The 20,072-nt window shown below is 42.3% G+C and overlaps 1 protein-coding gene across 3 annotated transcripts; it reads right to left on the bottom strand.

Annotated features, from left to right (window-relative positions):
• Positions 1 to 103: 103 nt before the first annotated feature.
• On the bottom strand, positions 104 to 18,459 carry fli1rs (Fli-1 proto-oncogene, ETS transcription factor-related sequence). 3 transcript variants are annotated; one of them, XM_054740835.2, is made up of 10 exons: positions 18,290 to 18,459; positions 12,324 to 12,523; positions 11,445 to 11,611; positions 8,256 to 8,459; positions 7,506 to 7,589; positions 6,041 to 6,112; positions 5,872 to 5,934; positions 2,914 to 2,961; positions 2,089 to 2,175; positions 104 to 1,188 (listed from the first exon to the last, which is right to left on the bottom strand). In XM_054740835.2, the coding sequence occupies exons 1-10, from the start codon at positions 18,305 to 18,307 to the stop codon at positions 665 to 667; spliced, it is 1,467 nt and encodes a 488-aa protein (XP_054596810.2). In that variant the 5' UTR covers positions 18,308 to 18,459; the 3' UTR covers positions 104 to 664. The 3 variants fall into 3 exon arrangements, with proteins under 3 accessions (XP_054596810.2, XP_054596811.2, XP_054596812.2); XM_054740836.2 differs by lacking the exon at positions 18,290 to 18,459 and adding an exon at positions 17,841 to 18,276; XM_054740837.2 differs by lacking the exon at positions 2,089 to 2,175 and having other exon boundaries at positions 18,290 to 18,458.
• Positions 18,460 to 20,072: the final 1,613 nt, after the last annotated feature.

The raw sequence follows: 20,072 nt of genomic DNA, 5'->3' as shown, positions 1-20,072 counted from the left end.
ACTTTTTACAGACATTTTCTGTATTTAGTGAATTCATGTCATTTCCTTTTGAGTAATTTTCAGGGAAACTTTTGTTTTCTTTAGTAATAAAACAAGATTATTATTTTCAACATAATTTTTATCTTTTATTTCTACTGTTAAATCACTTGAGGATTGACATTTAAAAAGCTTCACTTCATTAAAGCTGAACTCAAACTGTTTCACTAGATGTACTAACCTTAACTACTAACTAATGACCTGAACTACTAACTAGTGACCTGAACGAGTTCTCTGGTTTGGAGCTTAAAGCATCGTGTGTTCTACAGGTGGACAGAAAATCTTTTTATTTTTTTACTTTTAGATAATGCACAAATGTTGTTACATGAAAAAAATTCTGTACAATTTGTTTTATAAAACAATCAGGTCCTGTAATGAGATAACTGCAGGTTGACCTGTGATGTAATAGAAACCGTTCGGTATCAGTCATTTACAAAATAATAAATGTGAACAGGTTAGCCTAACCCTCTGGTTCTGTCCACTTCTGTGGAGGAGTATGAAGATGCCTTTTAGGAACTGGACCTTAAAGCATCATATCATCTCCCATCAGACGGGTTCTGCTCAGGTGGCACCAGAAATAAGCTCACTTGGGTTCTTCTCCTGTCTGACCCGTCGAGGTGCCGCCACCTCAGTAGTATGAGCTCAGGTGGGCATGAGCAGCCGGGTGTCGGGTCATAGCCGATCCGGGGTAGATTGGGCTGCTGGGCGAGTTCCAGTACGTCGTCGGTGGCCCAAAAAAGTTCCCTGGAGAGACGGGCATGGGAGCAGGATGGCCTCCCATGAAGTTCATTTTGGGCTGGTGGCTGTGGTACGGCTGCATGTAAGGCATCTCAGTCTGGTACTTAACAATCCCTCCTTCTGGAGCGTGGTTCTGATGCGCCTGTGAGATGCCCTGGAAGTCAAACTTGTAGGCGTAGCGCTTGCCGTGCACCTTGGTCATGATGTTCTTGTCGTAGTAGTATCGCAGAGCGCGGCTCAGCTTGTCATAGTTCATGTTGGGCTTGCTCTTGCGCTCGCCCCAGCGCTTGGCCACCTCATCTGGGTCGGTCATCTTGAACTCGCCGTTGGTGCCCTCCCAGGTGATGATGCCGGAGTTGTTGCTGTCTGACAGAAGCTCCAGCAGGAACTGCCATAACTGGATCTGCCCCGAACCTGGGAGGAAAGTCAAAAGCATTAATGGATTGGCATGGAGCTGGGCAGGTAACATCTAACCGTCCTGGGGATGGAGTGCTGAGTGGAAAGATGACTATATTTGGTTACTTTCAACTCCTAAATACAAGAAATAAAATAGTCAAAGTGATTGTGTGATTTTGTTTGGTCATGAATCATTTATCCGTGTTCCTTTCAAGGTTGTTGCTGCTCCCTGGTGGATGATCCACTCTGAAACCTTAGATCTCTTCACCTCACTCTTATTTTACTATACTGCGTACATTTTACTGCAGTCTGAACATGCACATAAGCTTGATGTGTATAAACCACCACATTTATTTTTTTAATTTCAACATTTTAGATAATTTATTCTCTTTCTGAATATTTAGATTCAACAGTGTTTAAGATGAGTTCCAAATATTCTGATTTAACTTGTTGGACTTTGAATGTAAGTTTACACATTTAATTTTAATTATCTAAATTCAAATGCATCTTTAGGTGTGACTTTATAGTCAGATTAGTTTGTATATATTTAAATTTAACAAATATTTAGTTTATTTACTTAAATCATACACTTGGATTTGATTCTAAATACTATAGATTTACCTTTATGATTTCAGATTCAATTCTAAATATTTATTTCTAAAAGGTGTTGATGTTTAACAAAATGTAGCATTTTTAAATTTTAATCCATAACTTTACAACTGGCACCCCATAACCAGGAGGTTTTACAAGTACGAAATGAATATAGATAAGTATTTAACACATAGCCGAGGACCATCTTCTCAGCACCTTGGAGAGCTCCCCATGTTAACGCTGAACACAGATCTACCAGCTCTTTGTTTTTGCATCAAATGTGACCTTTTCACTGTGAGTCTTGGTGGAGATAGGGCAGAAACCTACCCACAGGCCTGTGAGCGCTGGGGTCAGCCAGCTTGTACGGACTTTGTTTGCCTGTTCGGTTCTTGATTGAGCCGAGGACTTGGCCTTCTGTGAGGAAACAGTAGGGCAAACAGTCACTTTGGTGAGGTGGAAGCCAGATCTCAGGTCCGGTTGAATAGTTCTCTGTTTTCTTTTGGAAGATTCCCAACTAAATAAAATGAGCCTACAATTCTTAATTTTTGTTCTTTTGTATTAAAATATTCATAAAAAGCAAAGGACATTCTTTCCCATGATTCTTTGAAACTTGAATATTTCTGATGAGGATTTTTGAGAAATAGTTTAGAATATTTTTCTGTAAGGTCTTTATACTGCAGAAATTTTACAGAAAATCCCTAAAATTCAACCGTTTTAACTTTCTTTTAAAACTTTTGTGATCTACTTCAATTTTTGACTAATTTTTTGTTGTTTTACATGACTTCAGACAGACGTCCCTTCCCTGTCAGTGTTTTAGATGCTTTGCAGCTCTATTATTCTCTAATTCAATTATTAGTTTTTTAATTGTTTGTCTTCACCAGGTTTTTCCTCATAAGGGCCGGGACTTCCAGGTCAAGGTGGCTTTAAACAAATGGGAAAACAACTTTAGAAATAAACTACAGATGTGAAGTATAATTTTAATGAATATGGAGTCATTTTAGTCTTTTTGACTATTCAGCTGAACAATTTGTCTTAGCGTAAACATGATGCAAATCATTATTTTCCATCTGCCAGCCCTTTTTTGTACCAAAGCAGACAGTAAAAAGGCCTCATTTGTTTCACCTTTGCCCTTTTGAGGTTTTAGATTCTTACCTGGATTGGAAAGTCTGCTGCTGATGGGTCCTAATGTCTGATACGGGTCTGCGAGAGGACAAAAATACATGAAGATTGGATTTAGAGAAGGGTCTCCATGGAAAGGACTGAAAACTAGGAGACGGTGAGTTGATGGATGGTGCTGCGCTCAGGTTCTGGTTCAGGTCTGACACACCAGACACGTGTCCATCATGGAGGACATCAGTGGATTAAAGACGGGGTGTTTCTCAATGTCAAGAAACTTAGCCTTGATGTCTTGGTCCCGCCCCGGTTGCCTAGGAGATACATCATCAGGAACCGCCAAGGTGTATTCCAACGTTCATGTTCTACCGAGTCATCTGTTCTCCGTTTGTTAGCCGGTTAGCTAGCTGAGCAAGGATACATGGGAGGTGTCTTGTAGCCTAGCCTTGGCGGTATTTTCAAAAGGATGGTGGATCAGAAGCCGGCAGCTACTTCAGGGGACAATTTCCTGTTTAAATGTAAGTCAACTAATTGTAGCTATCGGGCTGAAATCTGAAATGTTTTTTAGATCCAAAGCAGTTAGCTATGGTTGGTTAGTAGTTGCAGCTTCGGTGGCTAGCAGGTAGTAACTCGTTTACATATTTAATTTAACCAATATATACACAATTTAAAAGGCTTGTTATATTTATATTGAAACATATATATGAAATATAACGTCTCCTGTGTCACGTGACATTACGTGACCTTAGCGGAAGCCGCTGTCATGTGATGCAAGTCTGTTCCATTTAACCGTTTTCTTTGACCAAGGAAGGACAATGTCCTCTTAAGCATGGCGCCTGGCCTCACAAGTTATCGCCTTGCGAGGCCAGGCGCCTTGACATTGAGAATCATGTCTCGACTGAACCTGAAATAGGAACCAAAGGCAAAACTAAACCTTTAAAACATCTCCAAACAATCAAAAGATCCACCAATCCACGTCAATTGATTACAGGACAATGAAGCGAGACAAATACTGGAGTAGGACTCGATCACTACTAGATCAAGACTCGGTCAGGACTATATTGGGTCTGGATCAATGGCAAAAAGATTTTGTTCTGCAGGTTGGTCTAGCCACACTCCTTTGTAGCCTCAGCAGGTCTACTATAGAGCTCCGGACGTCATGTGACTCTCAGAGAGTAGATGCCATGTTGGCAGGCAACAAAGGTAAACAAAATGACCAGGATCGGCTTGGATTTTACTTCGTCGGAGTTTACTTCACACTTTAAAACCGAAGAAATCGTTTTATATAGTCAGAAATTAAATAGATTAAACATCTCCGACCCTTACCGTGCCCCTGTGATACTTTTTAAAAACGCCAGAAGCTGTCGGAGCGGACTTCTTGCCGGACCTGGCCAGGAAACGCCTTGGGATTCCCCCGGAGGAGCTGGCCCAAGTGGCTGGGGAGAGGGAAGTCTGGGCCTCTCGACTTAGGCTACTGCCCCCGCAACCCGACTCCGGATAAGCGGATGAAAATGGATGGATGGATGGATGGACAAATAACATATATTTACATGTAAGTCATTAAAATAGAGTGCTGTGCTGTTTGAATGTATAAACTGAACGCCAAGAGAAATCACTAATTTGATTTTTTTCCGTGAATAAAATAAATATGTCAGGCAGGAGCGTCTCAGGATCTGTCTGAGAGCTGTCTCGGTGAGACAGATAATAGCAATCCAAAGTGTTTTTTATGTGTGATCTGACAATTGATCAACCATTGCTTAAAATTAAATACAGCTTAGCCGGTTAATTGCTGTGATCATAAAACACGTAAACGGCAGCACGCAGAACTCACGAGGCAACGTTTTACATGATGTTTACTTGTTGCTATGAGTAATAAGACAGAAAAAGCCACGCCTAAATAAGTTTAGGAAGCCCACTAAGAATCGTAATAAAAGCATTTAAAATAAATACCATACACAGTTGAGGAAACGTTGGTTTAAGTACCTGATATGAAGTGGTTGCTGCATAAGCAAAAAACTTTACTCTCGGGGTCCCACAGTTTCATTTCAGCCCGGTCACTAGCGCATTTTTTTTACAATGATCCAACGTTTGCGGCGCTCCGGATCTTGGGGAATCCTGTAGATGGCTCATTCCTTATGTCGTCCGCGTTTGTTCTGCATCCTGGGGCACAGCAGGAATCTACCATATTTTCCGTTTGACTGAGTTTTCTGACAATAACAAATAGTCCAGCTGTGGGCTTCTGCCTGCCAATATGGCGCCATTTCGATTTGAGCTGTTGCATGCCGGGAGAAGTGACGTCAACTCCCGGATCTCTATTGGCCTGAACAGTTTTGTGTTTGGCCAGTCACAGCGATCTGTGTTAGTTAAGGCTTTATATAGAGCTGGGACAAAAAAAAAAAAACAATAGAGGGCGGTGGCTCAGGAATGAGGCTTGTTTCAAATGGCATTGGCATCAACTTTAGACAATTTAGACTTTGGCTTTTCTTTGAGACAAGATCAGATAGAGGTACTTGAGTTCTTTGATAAGACGATGATGTCTTTGCTTTTGTTTTCTTCGTCTTCAATGGTATATGGCAGACTGCCCTGTTGACTGACATCCATATCAATGAATACATCATGTTTGTTGCTCTGATTGGTCTCAGCACTGTCCAATTACGTGCAGAGACAGTTTGAAAGACAATGCCGATTCTGCCCCTAGAAGGTGAGCTGTTACAATGGTTTGTTGGCCGGACTAGATATTTACATATAGGATAGATCAGGACTGGATCGGAGCTAGATCAGGATTGAAACCAGATTGGGATGAAGGTCTTGAAACAAATCGAAGAGCAAAGAATACAAAGTGAAAATGTCTGTCTCATGCAGGACTTTTAAATCATTTTCTAAAATCCAACAACACTTGTTTTTAATAATTAAATGTCCACATGTTCTCAATGTTTGTGTCCAACAGCTGATTCCGATCAGCAGCTGATTCAAACATGAATCTGAAGTTACTTTTACCTTGGCCGATTCTCGGCGCGGGCTCGGATACCCTCGTGCTGTGTTGGTGCTCGATAGAAGAACCTGGAGAAAAGGAACTCTGTTAGACATGTGAAAACTTTTTTATGTAAATCCAGCTGGTTTTCACGCTACAGTAAATCTATCGTCGGTTTAGTCGTTGCTGTCGTACCCTTCTGCACTGCAGCAGTCATGGTGTTTGCTGGCCAGCTGTTCCTGCGGCTGATCTCATTAAAATCACTTTCTGCACAAACACAAACAGACAAAAGCATCAGAGATGAGACACATCTTTAGGAGGAAGGAACATGACAAGGGTTCAGGGTCAGGAGATGACCCCGGGTTTCTTGGGTGAGAATGCTTTTGTTCGTGCCACCACAGGACCACGGGTTGTGGTCCAGAGCGAGACCCGTAGCCCTGTTTCCTCTGCCGGTGCAGCTGTTTCCTGTCTGAAACTGGCTGTTGAGTTTTGGACTCATCACAGCTTTAGTCAACAGGAGTTTAGTTTGTTCAGGAGCCTTCTTGACTTCAGAAACCAAAGAACATGGTTCTGAAACAAAGAGCTTCATCAGAACCTGGCTGTCAGATAGAAGGTAAAAATGAAAGTCGTCAATCACTTTTAATCTGGGTTACAATTAGAAAGAAACATCCAACTTCTGAATATCGCTGCTGATCGTCTCGTTCCCGTTTAGCTTGTTTTACCTAATGTTAAAAATGTGTAACTATAAGTTATTTGCTGCTTTTTACGAGTTAAATGCTGGATAATTTTCAGTCTTTGGGCTTTGAAACTTATTTTGAATAAACCTGATTGACAGGATGTTACTCATTCTGCTCACATACGTGTGAAACGCGACACCATTAGCAGCTTTTTACAGCTCGTTTCTGCACAAATTTGTGTCCAAAGCCTTTATCTGCTGCTGTAAAAATCAACTTTCATTTTGCAGCCCAGTGTTAAAATGGCTCACAAAAAATACGGAAGGTGTATTGAGATTAAACGCAAAAGGTTGAGGGAAAAATGGGCATTTCCTGAAGAAAAGTTGAAAAAAAAAACTTTCAACGGTGGATCAGGAGGCTTTAATTTGTCCTGTAACTGGTGGGTTGCCGGTTTCAACCCCTCTCAGCCGTCATCTTTGTTATTTCAGTGTCCACACTCTAAAATTCCTGTAATTCTTCACAATAAAAGCCTCAAACATACCTCAGAACACACAAAGCTTATAAAACAGTTAATTAATCCCGTTTTTTAAATTTTAATCAGATTTAAGGTATAAAACAGTAATCTTATAATCTACAGATTAATTTTAAAATAATTTTAAGAGTATTTTTTTAGTTTATCTTTAACATCTGAATCTAAATGAGCAGAACCAGATAAATGTTGACCTATTTGTTTTTGTTTTGTTCTAACCTGATGGATATATTCTGTTGCCATGGTAACGCAGATTTTTCTGATAAAGTTTATTTGGTGTTTTGACAGAACTATAACAGGATGTATAAAAATGATAAAAACAATGATGTGACTATTGATTACATCGTATTTGACTGAAATTTATCTGACAGTCCTTTAACAGAACTTTATTGCTGTTGATCAGAAACCGATTTAGTGAAAATGTTTAGTGAGGATTAATCAGGAATGACCGTCTCACCTGATTTGACCTGTAGCCGTGGCTGTGGGGGAGGGGGTGGCGTGTTGTTGGTGGGAGGTGTGGAGTAGGAGAAGGTCGGGCTGCCTGGAACAAAACCATCAGGTCAGATCCTTCAAGGATGGAGACATCTGGATCCAAAACTTTATTCATATTAAAGTCAAACTGCTGTGATTTACAGAAACTAAACTTCTGCATCTTTGCCTAGAAAGTTATGTAATTCAGCAAAGATCCAGAGTCACGGTGACATTTGTTTTTAAACATAAAGCATGTGCTGATAAAGAGGAACCATGGTCACAACACTCAGTGGAGACCACAGAGGTGGTTAAATACGGTTCATGTGATCAAAAAGACTTCTGTAAACGTCCTGCTGCTGCTAGAAGGTGCCATGGCTATGAGGCATGGTGTCAGATTTACAACAGAAATGTATCTGTGTTACGACCCTGGTGTCTAGGGGACCTGGAGTAACGTGCAGGGCGCGTGGCACAGGTGTTGAAGGTAAAGTTTTAATACCGGTGGGCATTTTTCTTCTTTGGTCAGTGCAAAAGTGAATACAAATGGGTCTCAGCCCCGTGGAAATCACTAAGAAAGCTCTAAAATGCCATTATTAAAACTTTGTTAACCTTTATCACCTGCATCCCGGATGAGCCCCCATATGTTATCACCCAAGGGTCTGATCTGTGGTAGATGTTCTGATCTGATGCAGCTCCAGCAGGACGGTTCTACTCAAAGGAAACATTTCCAGGTTCTTACTCTGTCTGAGGTAATTCAGATGTGACAGCAGGATGTCGGCGTTGTAGGCCGACGTCAGCCTCATCATGTCGTCTTTGGTCATCTTGCAGAGGGCTTTGCCATCCAGTGCCTGGAAGAGTGTGACGTCCACCTCCTCCAGGACGTACTCCTTGATGGCCCAGTCCAGCCACTGCCGCACGTGGTCCTGGGTCCAGACCTCAGGATCTGGAATCAGAGGACAAAGGCAGGCAGAGTTTAGGTCTTCTGTTCAGAGACCTAGATATCGTTCTGGCTTTCTTGGTTTAAATAAAACAGGAATAAAAGCTAACGTTCAGGATTGATGATTTATTTAGATTAAAGGTGTGAAACAATGATTTTATTCTGTACAGAGGGAGCAGTGCAGCAACATGATTTTAGTTCTGATGTTAACAAAGCTGATGAAGCGGCTGAAACCAGGCGGTGAAGTTAAGACTTCTAAACCGCGTCAGATGATTATTTTATCAGAAGGCCTGGAATCAGACTCCACATGGACTTTGGCTTTTATTTACACTATTCATTTTTCACGGGAGAAAAATAATAAAACACTTCTGGATGAGCAGCTTCACGGTAAAAACAAGAGTTATTAAAAACCACAAGTCTTTGCAAACCCGTCAGAGAACCATGTGTAAGATTAAAAAACTTTTTTTTATTTTAGGAATCTCAGTATAAAATGTCTCAAACCGACACATTCATGCTTATTTATCAGTTTTTGTTGTATTTGTATGTTTTATATAAAATTACTGTAAGTTCAATTCAACAAGCTGGAAACACAATTTAGGTTAAATTAGATTTCATTCATGAAAAACTTGAAGCCCAATTCATGTTGAATCAAAGTTATAAAATGACTTCTGCTCTGAAAACTATGTGAACTTTTATTTGTAATCATGCTGAACTGATTTAGATGACACACAACAAATAAAATCTTAATTCTATTTGAGCAAATTTCCTTGTTGCAGTTTGGCCTCAGTCATATTGTGTTTGCATTATATTCCACATTGAGAATTTCGCCCTAATTAATAACTAACATATCTGTTATTTTCATAACCAGAGTCTGAGGCTCTGAAAGCCCCACCCACTTACCTTACTTCTGAAATATTTTTCTTCTGATCTCCTGCCCCTCCTTTATGGACATTATTCAGAATTGTATCAATTTACTTTATAACCAGTGCTGGTAATGACATAATTAAATAAGATTAATTTAATAAATTAATTTAGATCAATAAAAAAAACTTTTGTAAATAATCTTTGAATTACAGTTACTAAACTGTTTAATTCTAAATTCCAGTGATTTATGATCAAATTTGAAATACTGCGTCAGTGCTGATGGGATTTTGCCATCGCATCTCTTACAGTAAGTGTTTTCCAACACCTTCAGGTTGGATTTGGTCCAGTGGAATATTTAGCATCTGATTCAGGATGCTGGTGACCACACCCCGAGCTCCTGATTGTTCTGGCTTCACACGGGCTGCTCTAATGCAACATCCATGTATTATGAAGCAGAACGGCCCAACCAGTGACTCACCGATGAATCCGTGTTGGGCTTTACGTGAATTTGTACTCATCTCTGATGCCACTTGAAGACCAGAAATGTCCTGTATGCCTCAGGGGGTCGTTCCAGGAGGGGGGATTTTTAACAACGTGAAAGAATTCTTTGGACCAGACAACAAAGACTAAACAGTGAGACATGAGTCACATCCTGAAAGTAAATATAAACCCCCCCCCCACACACACACACACACACACACACACACACACACACACACACACACACACACACACACACACACACACACACACACACACACACACACACACACACACACACACACACACACACACACACACGCACGCACGCACGCACGCACGCACGCGGGTGCGTGTAAACAAATGGCACATAACAGAGTCAGTATAATTAATTTCTTGTGTTTAGACAGCTTCCTGAAGCTTCCTTCTCTGTTCGGCAAAATAAAGTTTACGACTGATGAGCTAACAGCTAGTCTGAATGCAGCCGAGACCAAAGTTTGATTACACCAGGACTGTTCAATTCCGGGCCTTTAGGGCTGGTATCCAGCATGTTTTAGTGGTTTCTCTGCTCCAACACGCTTGATTCAGTGGTTCAGTCACCTGTGCAGCAGCTCATCAGTCTCTGCAGAAGCCTGTTAATCACCTACTAATTGAAATCAGGTGTGTTGAAGCAGGGTTAAAACCAAAACATGCTGGATACCAGCCCTTCGAGGCCCAGAATTTAACAGCTCTGGATTACGCCATCATGTGATGGCGCCAATCTCAGGAATCTCCCAGTTGTTATAGAAATTTTACGTTAACGCAGTTACAAATTACAGGGTTTTAAACATGGAATTCCACAGTTATTTACATGGAATTCCATGAATATTTACAAGGATACATGTAGCACTTCATTCAAGGAGTCGAGTCCAACAGGAAGTAAACATTCCTGTTGAGGTAACCTGCAACGGTAAACTGTCAGTGTTCTTTACTTAAACTAGGCATTAGCTTAGCAGTCCTACAGGACGTTAACTCTACTTCTTTGAAGAGAGGCTGTTCAGGACGTCATTTACTACAGGTGACCTTTACTTTTTTTTTTACACAGAAAAAGTCTTTTAGGGCAATTATTATCTTGAGGTTTGTTTTAGGCACTCTTCTATATAATATTGCTGTCATGTTAAGACAAAATAAAGTTTTGGGGATTTTCAATACTGCAAAAAATATTCAGAAACTGATCCCAGATGTGCTGACAGCTGGCTGCTGCTGTGGTTTTTACCCAAATCTATCCTTTAGCAGCTCCTGAGTATTACAGTGGATGTAAGATGCGTTTTGTTGGAGTTTCAACAACAATAATAAAACAACATTTGTGAAAAGGTTTTATGTCTCATTTGAGTGTTCAGAGCTACAGAAACGTCTGATTTCAGGCCTCAGAGGATATTTGTATTTTTTCATGACAGAATCGAAAAAGGAAGCAGGGAGATTAAAAATGAAGAGTGTCCACGCCTGAGCTGCGGTTCCTGTTTGCTCGGCGAGCTCTGAGCTAAACCAGTGCTTAGCTTTCACACTTTATGAATGGAAAGCATGATGTCATGTTGATGCAGAACACTGCAGCTGATAAAAGGAGGTCCGAGTTCTGGTGTATGGGGGGGTTGGGGTCTCTGGGCTCACCTGCTGGGACGATGACCCTCTTCTCCTCTGTGGTGCTGCTGGGTGGGGTGGAGGTCTGGGCACTGATGCGGGGCTCTGGGTACGAGGTCTGGTATGTCATTGAGGCCCCGTCACTGCTCATGTGTCGGGAGCGTTTGGTGACGCTGCAGTCTACCGGAGACTCGCGGCTGGAACAGAGCATGCATTCAGAAGATGTGTAGTTCTGATCCAGAACTCCTGAATGGGCTGAGCGGCTGGCTGCAGCAGCCAGTCTCTGGCAGCAGAGCAGATTTTGCAGAATAAGTTTTTTTCCTCTTGCATCCTTTTATCTGTTAGTGCCAGGATCTAAAATTAGTCTGCAAACTTTCCACCGAAATGGTTTGAAATGTGTAAAAGCAGTGAGCTCTGCAGGTTAAACCACATGCACCACTTATTTCACCTGAAATTGCAGCTAAATGGATTTGATAGAATTTATAAACGCCGTAAATCAGGAAATATTCAGCTGTGCTGGAGGCAGTGCAAGAGGAAAATGCCTCATTCTGTTTACATTTAGTCGGGAAACAAAACCTGAATAATTTTTAAACCAAACTTTCCAGGATGCAACTTTTCTGTCCACAATAAGAGTTCAACCTTAATAAACACATTAAGAACAGCTGGTTAGATGCCTTTATTCATGCACTTTCTATTAAATGAGTGAAAACCAAGATCTGTAGTTTGAGTGATTTTATGGTCAAATGTGGTGGAAAAATGTAGTTTTTTTTCCATCCCTGTTGGTGTCGTCCAGTCAGAGGGAACAAAATATTTGGCTCCTAAGCCATAAACATGCCCCCCACCCCCACCCCCCCCCCCCACCCCCACACACACACACACACACACAAGCGTCCCACAGGCCTGACTAACCTGGTCCCATTGACTTGGTCACCCCTTTTCCCAGCATTCGGTGCTGCTGACCCCACCCACTCGGACTCGCTGGGATCTGGACTCTGTTTGGCGGTCTGACTGAATCTTCCAGGTGATGTAATCTCGGTCTTCATGTGCATGGTTGTGGAGTAGGGTGGCTCAAAGATGGGTTGATCTTCAGTCACCACAGAAAGCGCTTCCTGTTTGACACAAATCACACTTCATTCATCAGATTAGGGTTCAGGTGGATCTAAAGTTAAAACTCCAGGATTGGACCTCAAAGACAACAGAAGCTGCAGAAGTTCTCTGAAGGTGAACCATCTCTTGCTGCCTTTTTAGCAGCATGCAGATCAAATAAGCTCAAAACTTGTTCAAAACTAAAGGCTCTAAATCTTTCATTTTAAATATATTCCTATCTGAATCTGTTGTTAAAAATTGTTTTTTTTGCGACTTGGTGGATGAAACCATGTTACAGAAACAAATTAGAGCTTTATTACAACTTAAAGTGACTCACTTTTGTTAAATTAACAAACACCCAGCAACCAGGGGTGGACAGGCCATCTGGCAGATGGGTCACCAGTCCGGTCCGCACCCTTCCACCTGCTCTGACGGCTGGCAGGACGTGCAAATTTCCACGAGCACCAACCCAACAGCCGGTGGGATAGAGAAATCCCAGGGCTGAATTTTCGTCTCAGTCCACCCCTGCCCAGCTGTGTGTTGGTATGTCTCAGGTTCTTCTTGAATCAACCATCATCTCCTTAATTTTGTTCTCATCTAAGATGAGATGATTGTAGCCACACCGTTCGACCAAGAGGTCCACCAGGTCTCTTGTCTGATCCACCCAGCAGGTGCAGACTCCTCTAATGGGCCATTCCCTTCTGTACCGGGTCGGCCCGGGCCGGGTAGCGTAGATTGTTTACATATCTGGGTGGCCTGGTATTTTTCCGGGCCAACCAAGGCTCATTCTCAGCCCTCTTCTCGAGGGGGTCTGCTTCAGGCCGACCAGGGCCAACACACCCACTGCTGACAGCAAATTCACACCTTCCATTAGAGCAAGCCTCTGATTGGTGGGTAGAATCAGCCCACATGGGCTTAAGGCAAGGATGTGTGGAATCAACCGGGCCAGGCTGGGGCCGACTGGGGCTACCCGGCCCGGGCCGACCCGGTACAGATGGGAATGGCCCATTAATGTCTCTTCAGATGACAGGACCCTCACTTGTCCTGAAGGTCTGAGGTGGACAGAGTAAACAAGAGTGGTGAGAAGACAGTCCCCTGTGGTGCCCCTGTGCTGGAGACAACCTGACCATGTCTTGAGGACTTTCTTGATGTGAGGACCACATGTCTGCAGTCGTTAAGGACAGATGGGATAGGGCCAGGTGTCTTCCACAGCAATGGGACCTTCTCAGGCAGGAACCAATATCAACTGATGAATGAGGAGGTTGCAGGAGCTGGATTTAAGATGAGGTGTGACAAGGAAGCTGTAGGTCAAGGGAGACAAACAGATGTCTGTTGGGGGGGGGGGGTGTTCATGCTGAACTGAAGCAATTGAACAGATTCAGTTCAGGTTTATTTCAGACCTCCATCCATCTGATTCTCCTTCTGCTTCAACCCAAAGTTGCTCCTCATCCCACACCACACGTTGTTCTGCTGATCTTCAGAAGTTGCTTCATGTCTTAATTTAAAGTTGCTTTTGTTAATTCCTTAACATCTCCCTGTCTCCTTCCCTGAACCCTCTCCTTTTCTTGTTGAGCAACTCTTCCAGGTCTCTGGTGATCCAGGGTTTGTTATTGGGGAAGAACCTCACTGTACTGGTGGAGGTGACGTTACTTCCTCCTGAACGAATCACAAGTACCCAACGTAAGAGCACAACAACTCCAAGCAGCAATCAAACCAGGACAAACACAAACCCTCAGAGCTTCAGCGCCGAGTTGTTTTACTGAATTCATCTTTTCTTTACTGCTCTTTACTTCTCTGCTGCTGATTGGAGATTAAAAGCATGTTTTGAGTGGAAGCTGCAGGTTATGAAACCACCATGACAAAACAGAGGGGCAAAGCGAGAAAAGAACGTTTCAGAAATAGTGTGAAGGCAGTCAGGAGGCGGCCTAATCTCAAACGGCATCAGTAACTCTAACAACACTTTTATTTCGTCGTTAGGATCTAGGTTGGGGGGGAGGGGTGTCAGCTCAAGGTGGAGTCTAATTGAGATTTAGCTCCAGCTTCCTGTGTTCTGCTGAACTCCGAGGCCTAAGATGGCTCTTCATCCAGCTCGCTCAGACAATTGGACCTGTTGTTCTGTCTGCTCCTTGAATTAAGTGCAGACCGAACGGCCGGGTCCAACATGTGTTTGTTTAGAGGAGCCGAGCATTGTCTTTGGGCCTCGTACGTCAGTACCGGCCTGCTTCAGTGGCCTACAGGAAACCGGGCCGCCATGTGCACAGGAACCTTTTGGCACAGGCTGAGGGAGAGGAAATGGTGGAGGGGGGGGGGGGGGCACAGAGTACAAATGTGGGTCATTTCAAAGCTAAAAAACAACCCTGAAGACCTTCGTTAGAGAAGAAACGAAGGGGTCGGGTTCACTGGACCCAAGGCGGGAGTGGGCCTGATTGAAGAGCCGCCTTCACATTGTTCTGTTTCTTCATGTTGTTGTTTTTTTTAGCTCAGTTGTTGCCTGAGTTTTCTGAAGCACATCTTAATGCGTGGCACAAACGTTGGCATTTCCTGCTCCGCTGCAAGTGACCTGACTGTCAGCAGCGTGTGAGCCAGGAGGATTTTCACTTCGAACTCTGAAGTTTTCTCACAAAAAAAAACAACAACAAAAAAAAAAAAAAAAAAACAGCTTCAGACACTCGGGATTTCAGCTGAACGGGAGTCAGGTCCAAGTCTGCTCCTCAGACTCGAACTTACCCATAAAGCACCTCCTGCAGGCTGACTGGCTTTGTGTAGTCATTTATCAGAGTTTATTTAGCTTGTAGAACATTCTCCTCCTCCTTATTGTTTTAGAGATGATTGACCTTCTTTGTTAATTAATTAAAACATTCAAAACCAGGTTTGTTTTTTCCCCTTACAGCTCAGCAAGAATAAAAACTGCTAGTTGAAGCATTAAATGGACATGAATGCTGCTCCTGCTTTAGCTGAGCGAGTATCAAACCAGTAATTTTACTGGATCTGAAGCACGTGAGTAGTGCGTTTTCATCCCTTCAGCTGATCTTGTTGAGTTTTTACTCTGCAGAAGTGAAACTGAGGCCTGAAGGCCGGATCAAACTGACACCAGAGCAGCTTTTGCTTCACCTAAACTGATGAAAAGCTATAAATGTTGTTGTTGCTGCAGTTAAGTGAGTGACATCTCCCGCCACTCTTAATCGCTCTGTGCTCTCTGCTTCTTCTCTGCACTCTGAGACAAATATACCAATGTGGCCTGACCGCCAATGCCACAACTGACTTCCTGTTCAATGTGCTTCAGGCCGTTACTATGCGACACAAACAGTTTTTAAACAACGTGACCTTCTTGAAGCCGCGGCTGCCTGAACGCGCCTCCATGCCCTAAAATTCACTTTTAAACACCTTTTTTTAATCTGCTGTGAGAGAAACGGAGTCCTGGGTGAAACCAGCAGCATATTAGCAGTTCGGCAGGTTGCATCACGCAGGAGGAGCGTGATGGCTTTACAACATACATGTTCTGTTTTTCTGAGCAACATCTAAGATTAGCACATGTTTGACATGCTCTAATCCCGGCGCTCTGCTCCAGCTGATAAAGTCTCAGAGTTTTCAGAGGAAATTACACCACAACCTGCATCAGATATATGTGTCAGTAAATCAACAGTTTTAGGGTCCAAACACTGGAACGTTTCCGAACTTTCATTTTATCAAATTATTTTCTTCTAAAAGCTAAACATTTTTGCAATTATTAGTTTTTACTTCCAGGTGTTTTTATTTAAGCTGAATATGTAACAGCAAAGAAATTCATTTGGGGGTTTTAAAAAATCCTTTCAGTAATTAATTATTTTAAACATGCATTTAAATTTAAAAAGCTTTCATTTTATATTTAGTTTTGCATTATTTAGCTTCTGAGAAATAAAACAATTTTAATATTTTGTTTAGTTGACATCTCTTTGAAGTGGTTGATGAAAATACCTGAAAATAACAGAAACAAGATGTGATAAATATTAATGTCCTCAATAAAGTTATATTTTAGTTACTTCTGACTTTTATACATTATTGGAGAACAAAGTTTCTGTTTTTAAATGTCAGAATAAAGCAAATAACATTTTCTCCTTGTTTTTGAGCTGAAGCAACAGGAACAGAAATAGCCTCTCTGAAGGAGGAACCAGGTTTGAGTTCAATTCTGTTCTGAATCCGTTTCTTCTGCTTAGATCTGATGTTTCTGAACTGAGATCAGCTAAAATAAAATCGATTTAACTTAAATAAAATCAGACATGAATGTGAAATTTAGGATTTAATAAGTTATTCTAAGGTTTTCAGTGTATAAACAAAGAATAATTGTTCATTTGTGTTTTTGTAATAAACTGGAATAAGTTTCTGTTTCTAAATAAAAATAATTTGCTTGAGCGTTTTAAACCGAACCGGGCCGAGCTGAGGCTTCAGAGACCTCTGGTTGTGTAAAAGGCAGAAAGGAGAAGTAAAAGTCAACAGAGCTGAGTCTGCAGAGATCTGCGCGTGAAACTGCGGGTTTGTGCAGGCCTCGCGCGAGCAGTGAGCCCGGTGGTGTCGGTCCGTAAGGCTCGGTTCTCTCTGACCTGCCTTCACTGTTTTTCGTTTATTTTTTCTGTCGGGGCCGGAAGTGCGTGCAGCGGAAAGTCTGAGGTTTGAGCCCGGAAGCCTGCAGAGTTCAGATAACGACACCTGACAAGTTCTCCCGTTTGGAGCCATAAATTCTTCTTAAAATAACCGCAAACAGAACCGAACCGGTCCAAACTGGGGAGGAAAATCAACCTGAAACAGAAAAGTATTCAGCTTCACAACTAAATAATATCCAAAACATCTAAATAAACATTTCAAATAGCTTGTTTTAAAACTTCATGAATCTCAGAGTTTTTTTTGTGTGCCCAAAATAAAATAGTTCTGATCCAATCGAGTTTATGAAATGGATCAGAAATTTTTAAAGTTTCTTACAAATAAAACAATAAATGAGTGAAGCAACAGTTCCTCAAACCAAAAGTGCGTTTTCACTTTAGTGTTTTCAAATCTAAACCCAAAAGTCCAAATAAATCAGCTGGAATCACGTGATTTAAAAATAAAGTTGATGTTTTTTGTTACTAAATAAAAATTGGAACTATGCTGTTATTTATTATTTAAAATAATTATACTCATTAAGCTTAGTTTTGTGTTTTTGGCGCATTATGTGAAGGCTGAGGGTTTTTTGCGTTCGTTGCGCAACAAACAGCTTTGTGTTAAATGAGATGAAAAGCGAATAGCGCGCGGAGGCCTTTTGGCTCAGAACAGACAAAACACAAAGAAACAACCTGCTGGAGCAGGTGAGAAGACATGAGCACGGCTCACCTGCCGGACCCGGACCGTGCTTGTCCGGATCCGTCCTCCGCGCCTTCAGGGGCACCTGCTTTGCGCGCAGTGGAGTCCCGCATCCCTCCATAAAAACCCAAATCGGTCCGGTTTGGAGCCACGAACGTCTCGGTCCGGGTCGGAGTCGTGGCTCTGTGGAACTGCGCGCGCGAGCTCCAAAAAACTGCGTAGCTGGAGCGAAAAGCGCCGAAACGAAAAGTAATTCATCTACGGCGCGCCGAGGCGTGAATTGGTGTTTTTATCCGAGTGTAAAGATGTGGTGGTTAGTTGTGTTGTTATAGAGCCGACATACAACCACGAACGGGAAGGAAGAGGAAATTTTGTACAAGAAGGAAAGAGTGGGGAGCCTCTCTCTCACTGAGCTGTGGGTGGCCGCCTGGCGTCTCCAGCTCCGTCAGAACCAAACCAGAACCTGAACAGAACCTTACCTTTATCGGACAGTCCATTCCTGCAGCGGCCTGATGGGCATTTAGTCGCTTTGGGTGAACTTGCAGCTAATTCAGCCCTCTGACCTCCTTCAATTCATGCAGGCGTGCATCGCCTCTATGGCGCAAACCATTGCAGCTTTCTGCTCTGAGACGCAAACCGGATGGCAGCTTTTTTTTTTTTTTGCTCTCGCTCTCTCTCTAAATTGGGAAGTGAAGTCACTCTAAAGCTGTTGCTCACGAAAGCAGCACCTCCTGCACGCCATGAACAACAAAACGGCTTTTAACATTTTACAGAAAAAGACGTTTTCATTTGAATTAATTCGATTTTAGCTGCTTTCTGCGGAAAATAGGAAAACTTCGATGTTCAGGATACATTTTTATGTCTTGCTCTCATTCTGTCTCCTGCTTTGTCCTGCAGCTGCACCTCCCTCAGTCCCATATCGATTTTTATTCGATGTTATTCGAATTTTTTAATACAGATATCTCAAAGTAGACCTAAATTATTATTTAGATTTGGAATTTTTATCCACTTTCAGCTCTTGACCTCTAAACCGAAATGTTCTTCTAACTCAAGGGATGAGCCAGATTTGTGACATGTGGTCCTAATTTTAGTCTGAATATAAAAAAAACTAAAAGATTCACAGAAACTTGTGGTGACTCAGAAACAGCTGATCGGCAGAAACAACCAGATCTCAACAAATTTACATTTAAATATGTCTAACTTACTTTTTAAAAGCATTCAGCAACGCTCTGATTAACCAAAATTTGAAATGAGTTGTGTTCATGCTTTATTTATTAACCACATTGTTCCTTTTTGCACCTGCTGAATATTAAAATAAACTCGATGCTGGGGGTAAGAAATCAGCCCAGTAATACAAATATAATTATGAATCAGTTAAAAACAAGTAAATACAGCGTTTAAACTTTGTTTGGTTTTAGAAACATGAAATGGGGCGTGTGTATAGTTACATTTCCAAACCTGGACTGAATACATCAGTTTCTCTTTACTATAGAAACCCATCAAACACGTGACCAACTCATAGAAGGTTCAGAACCCGAAAAGTTCGGCCAGGGTCCGACTCTAATCCGAACCCATTAGCAGTTCCAGCGTTTCAAAATTCAACTTATAGAGACAAAATAATTTGCACTAATTATTCATTTTTTTACATAAAAGGAAACACGTCACGTGAAGGAGGTTCTGGTGTGGTTGGGCCTTCTCAGACTTTGGTAATGGGTAATGGCGCTAACTTCTGAAGGGCTAAATGCACCAAAGTGCCGGTAAATCAAATGCGCAGATTGTTGCGTATTTCAATGCGCAGCTAGAAAGTTTATAAAAGCAAAGTGCTGAACCTTCTGTTTATGATCTCTCTCTCTCTCTCTCTCTCTCTCTCTCTCTCTCTCTCTCTCTCTCTCTCTCTCTCTCTCTCTCTCTCTCTCTCTCTCTCTCTCTCTCTCTCTCCCTCTGTCTCTCCCTCTCTCGATCGTTGGTGATCGTGTGTGTGTGTGCTGGGGGGGGGGGGGGGGGCTCTTCAATCACGACTCCTGTCTGCGCACGATCTCACCCCGCTGCACTTTTCCAGATGGATTCTGCACCTTCGTGTGCGCGCGTGTTTGTTTACACAGGGCTCTGGCCCCTCTCTTATCTGCTGCAGCCACTCATGCTGTGATTTCAGACTTTCTTCACTTGATCCTTGTGTGTGTGTGTGTGTGTGTGTGTGTGTGTGTGTGTGTGTGTGTGTGTGTGTGTGTGTGTGTGTGTGTGTGTGTGTGTGTGTGTGTGTGT

This window comes from Nothobranchius furzeri, chromosome 5 (genome assembly GCF_043380555.1).
Source record: "Nothobranchius furzeri strain GRZ-AD chromosome 5, NfurGRZ-RIMD1, whole genome shotgun sequence".
Lineage (NCBI taxonomy): Eukaryota > Metazoa > Chordata > Actinopteri > Cyprinodontiformes > Nothobranchiidae > Nothobranchius > Nothobranchius furzeri.
Note: the sequence above shows the minus strand (reverse complement) of the source record. Positions and strands in the feature narration are given on the sequence as shown.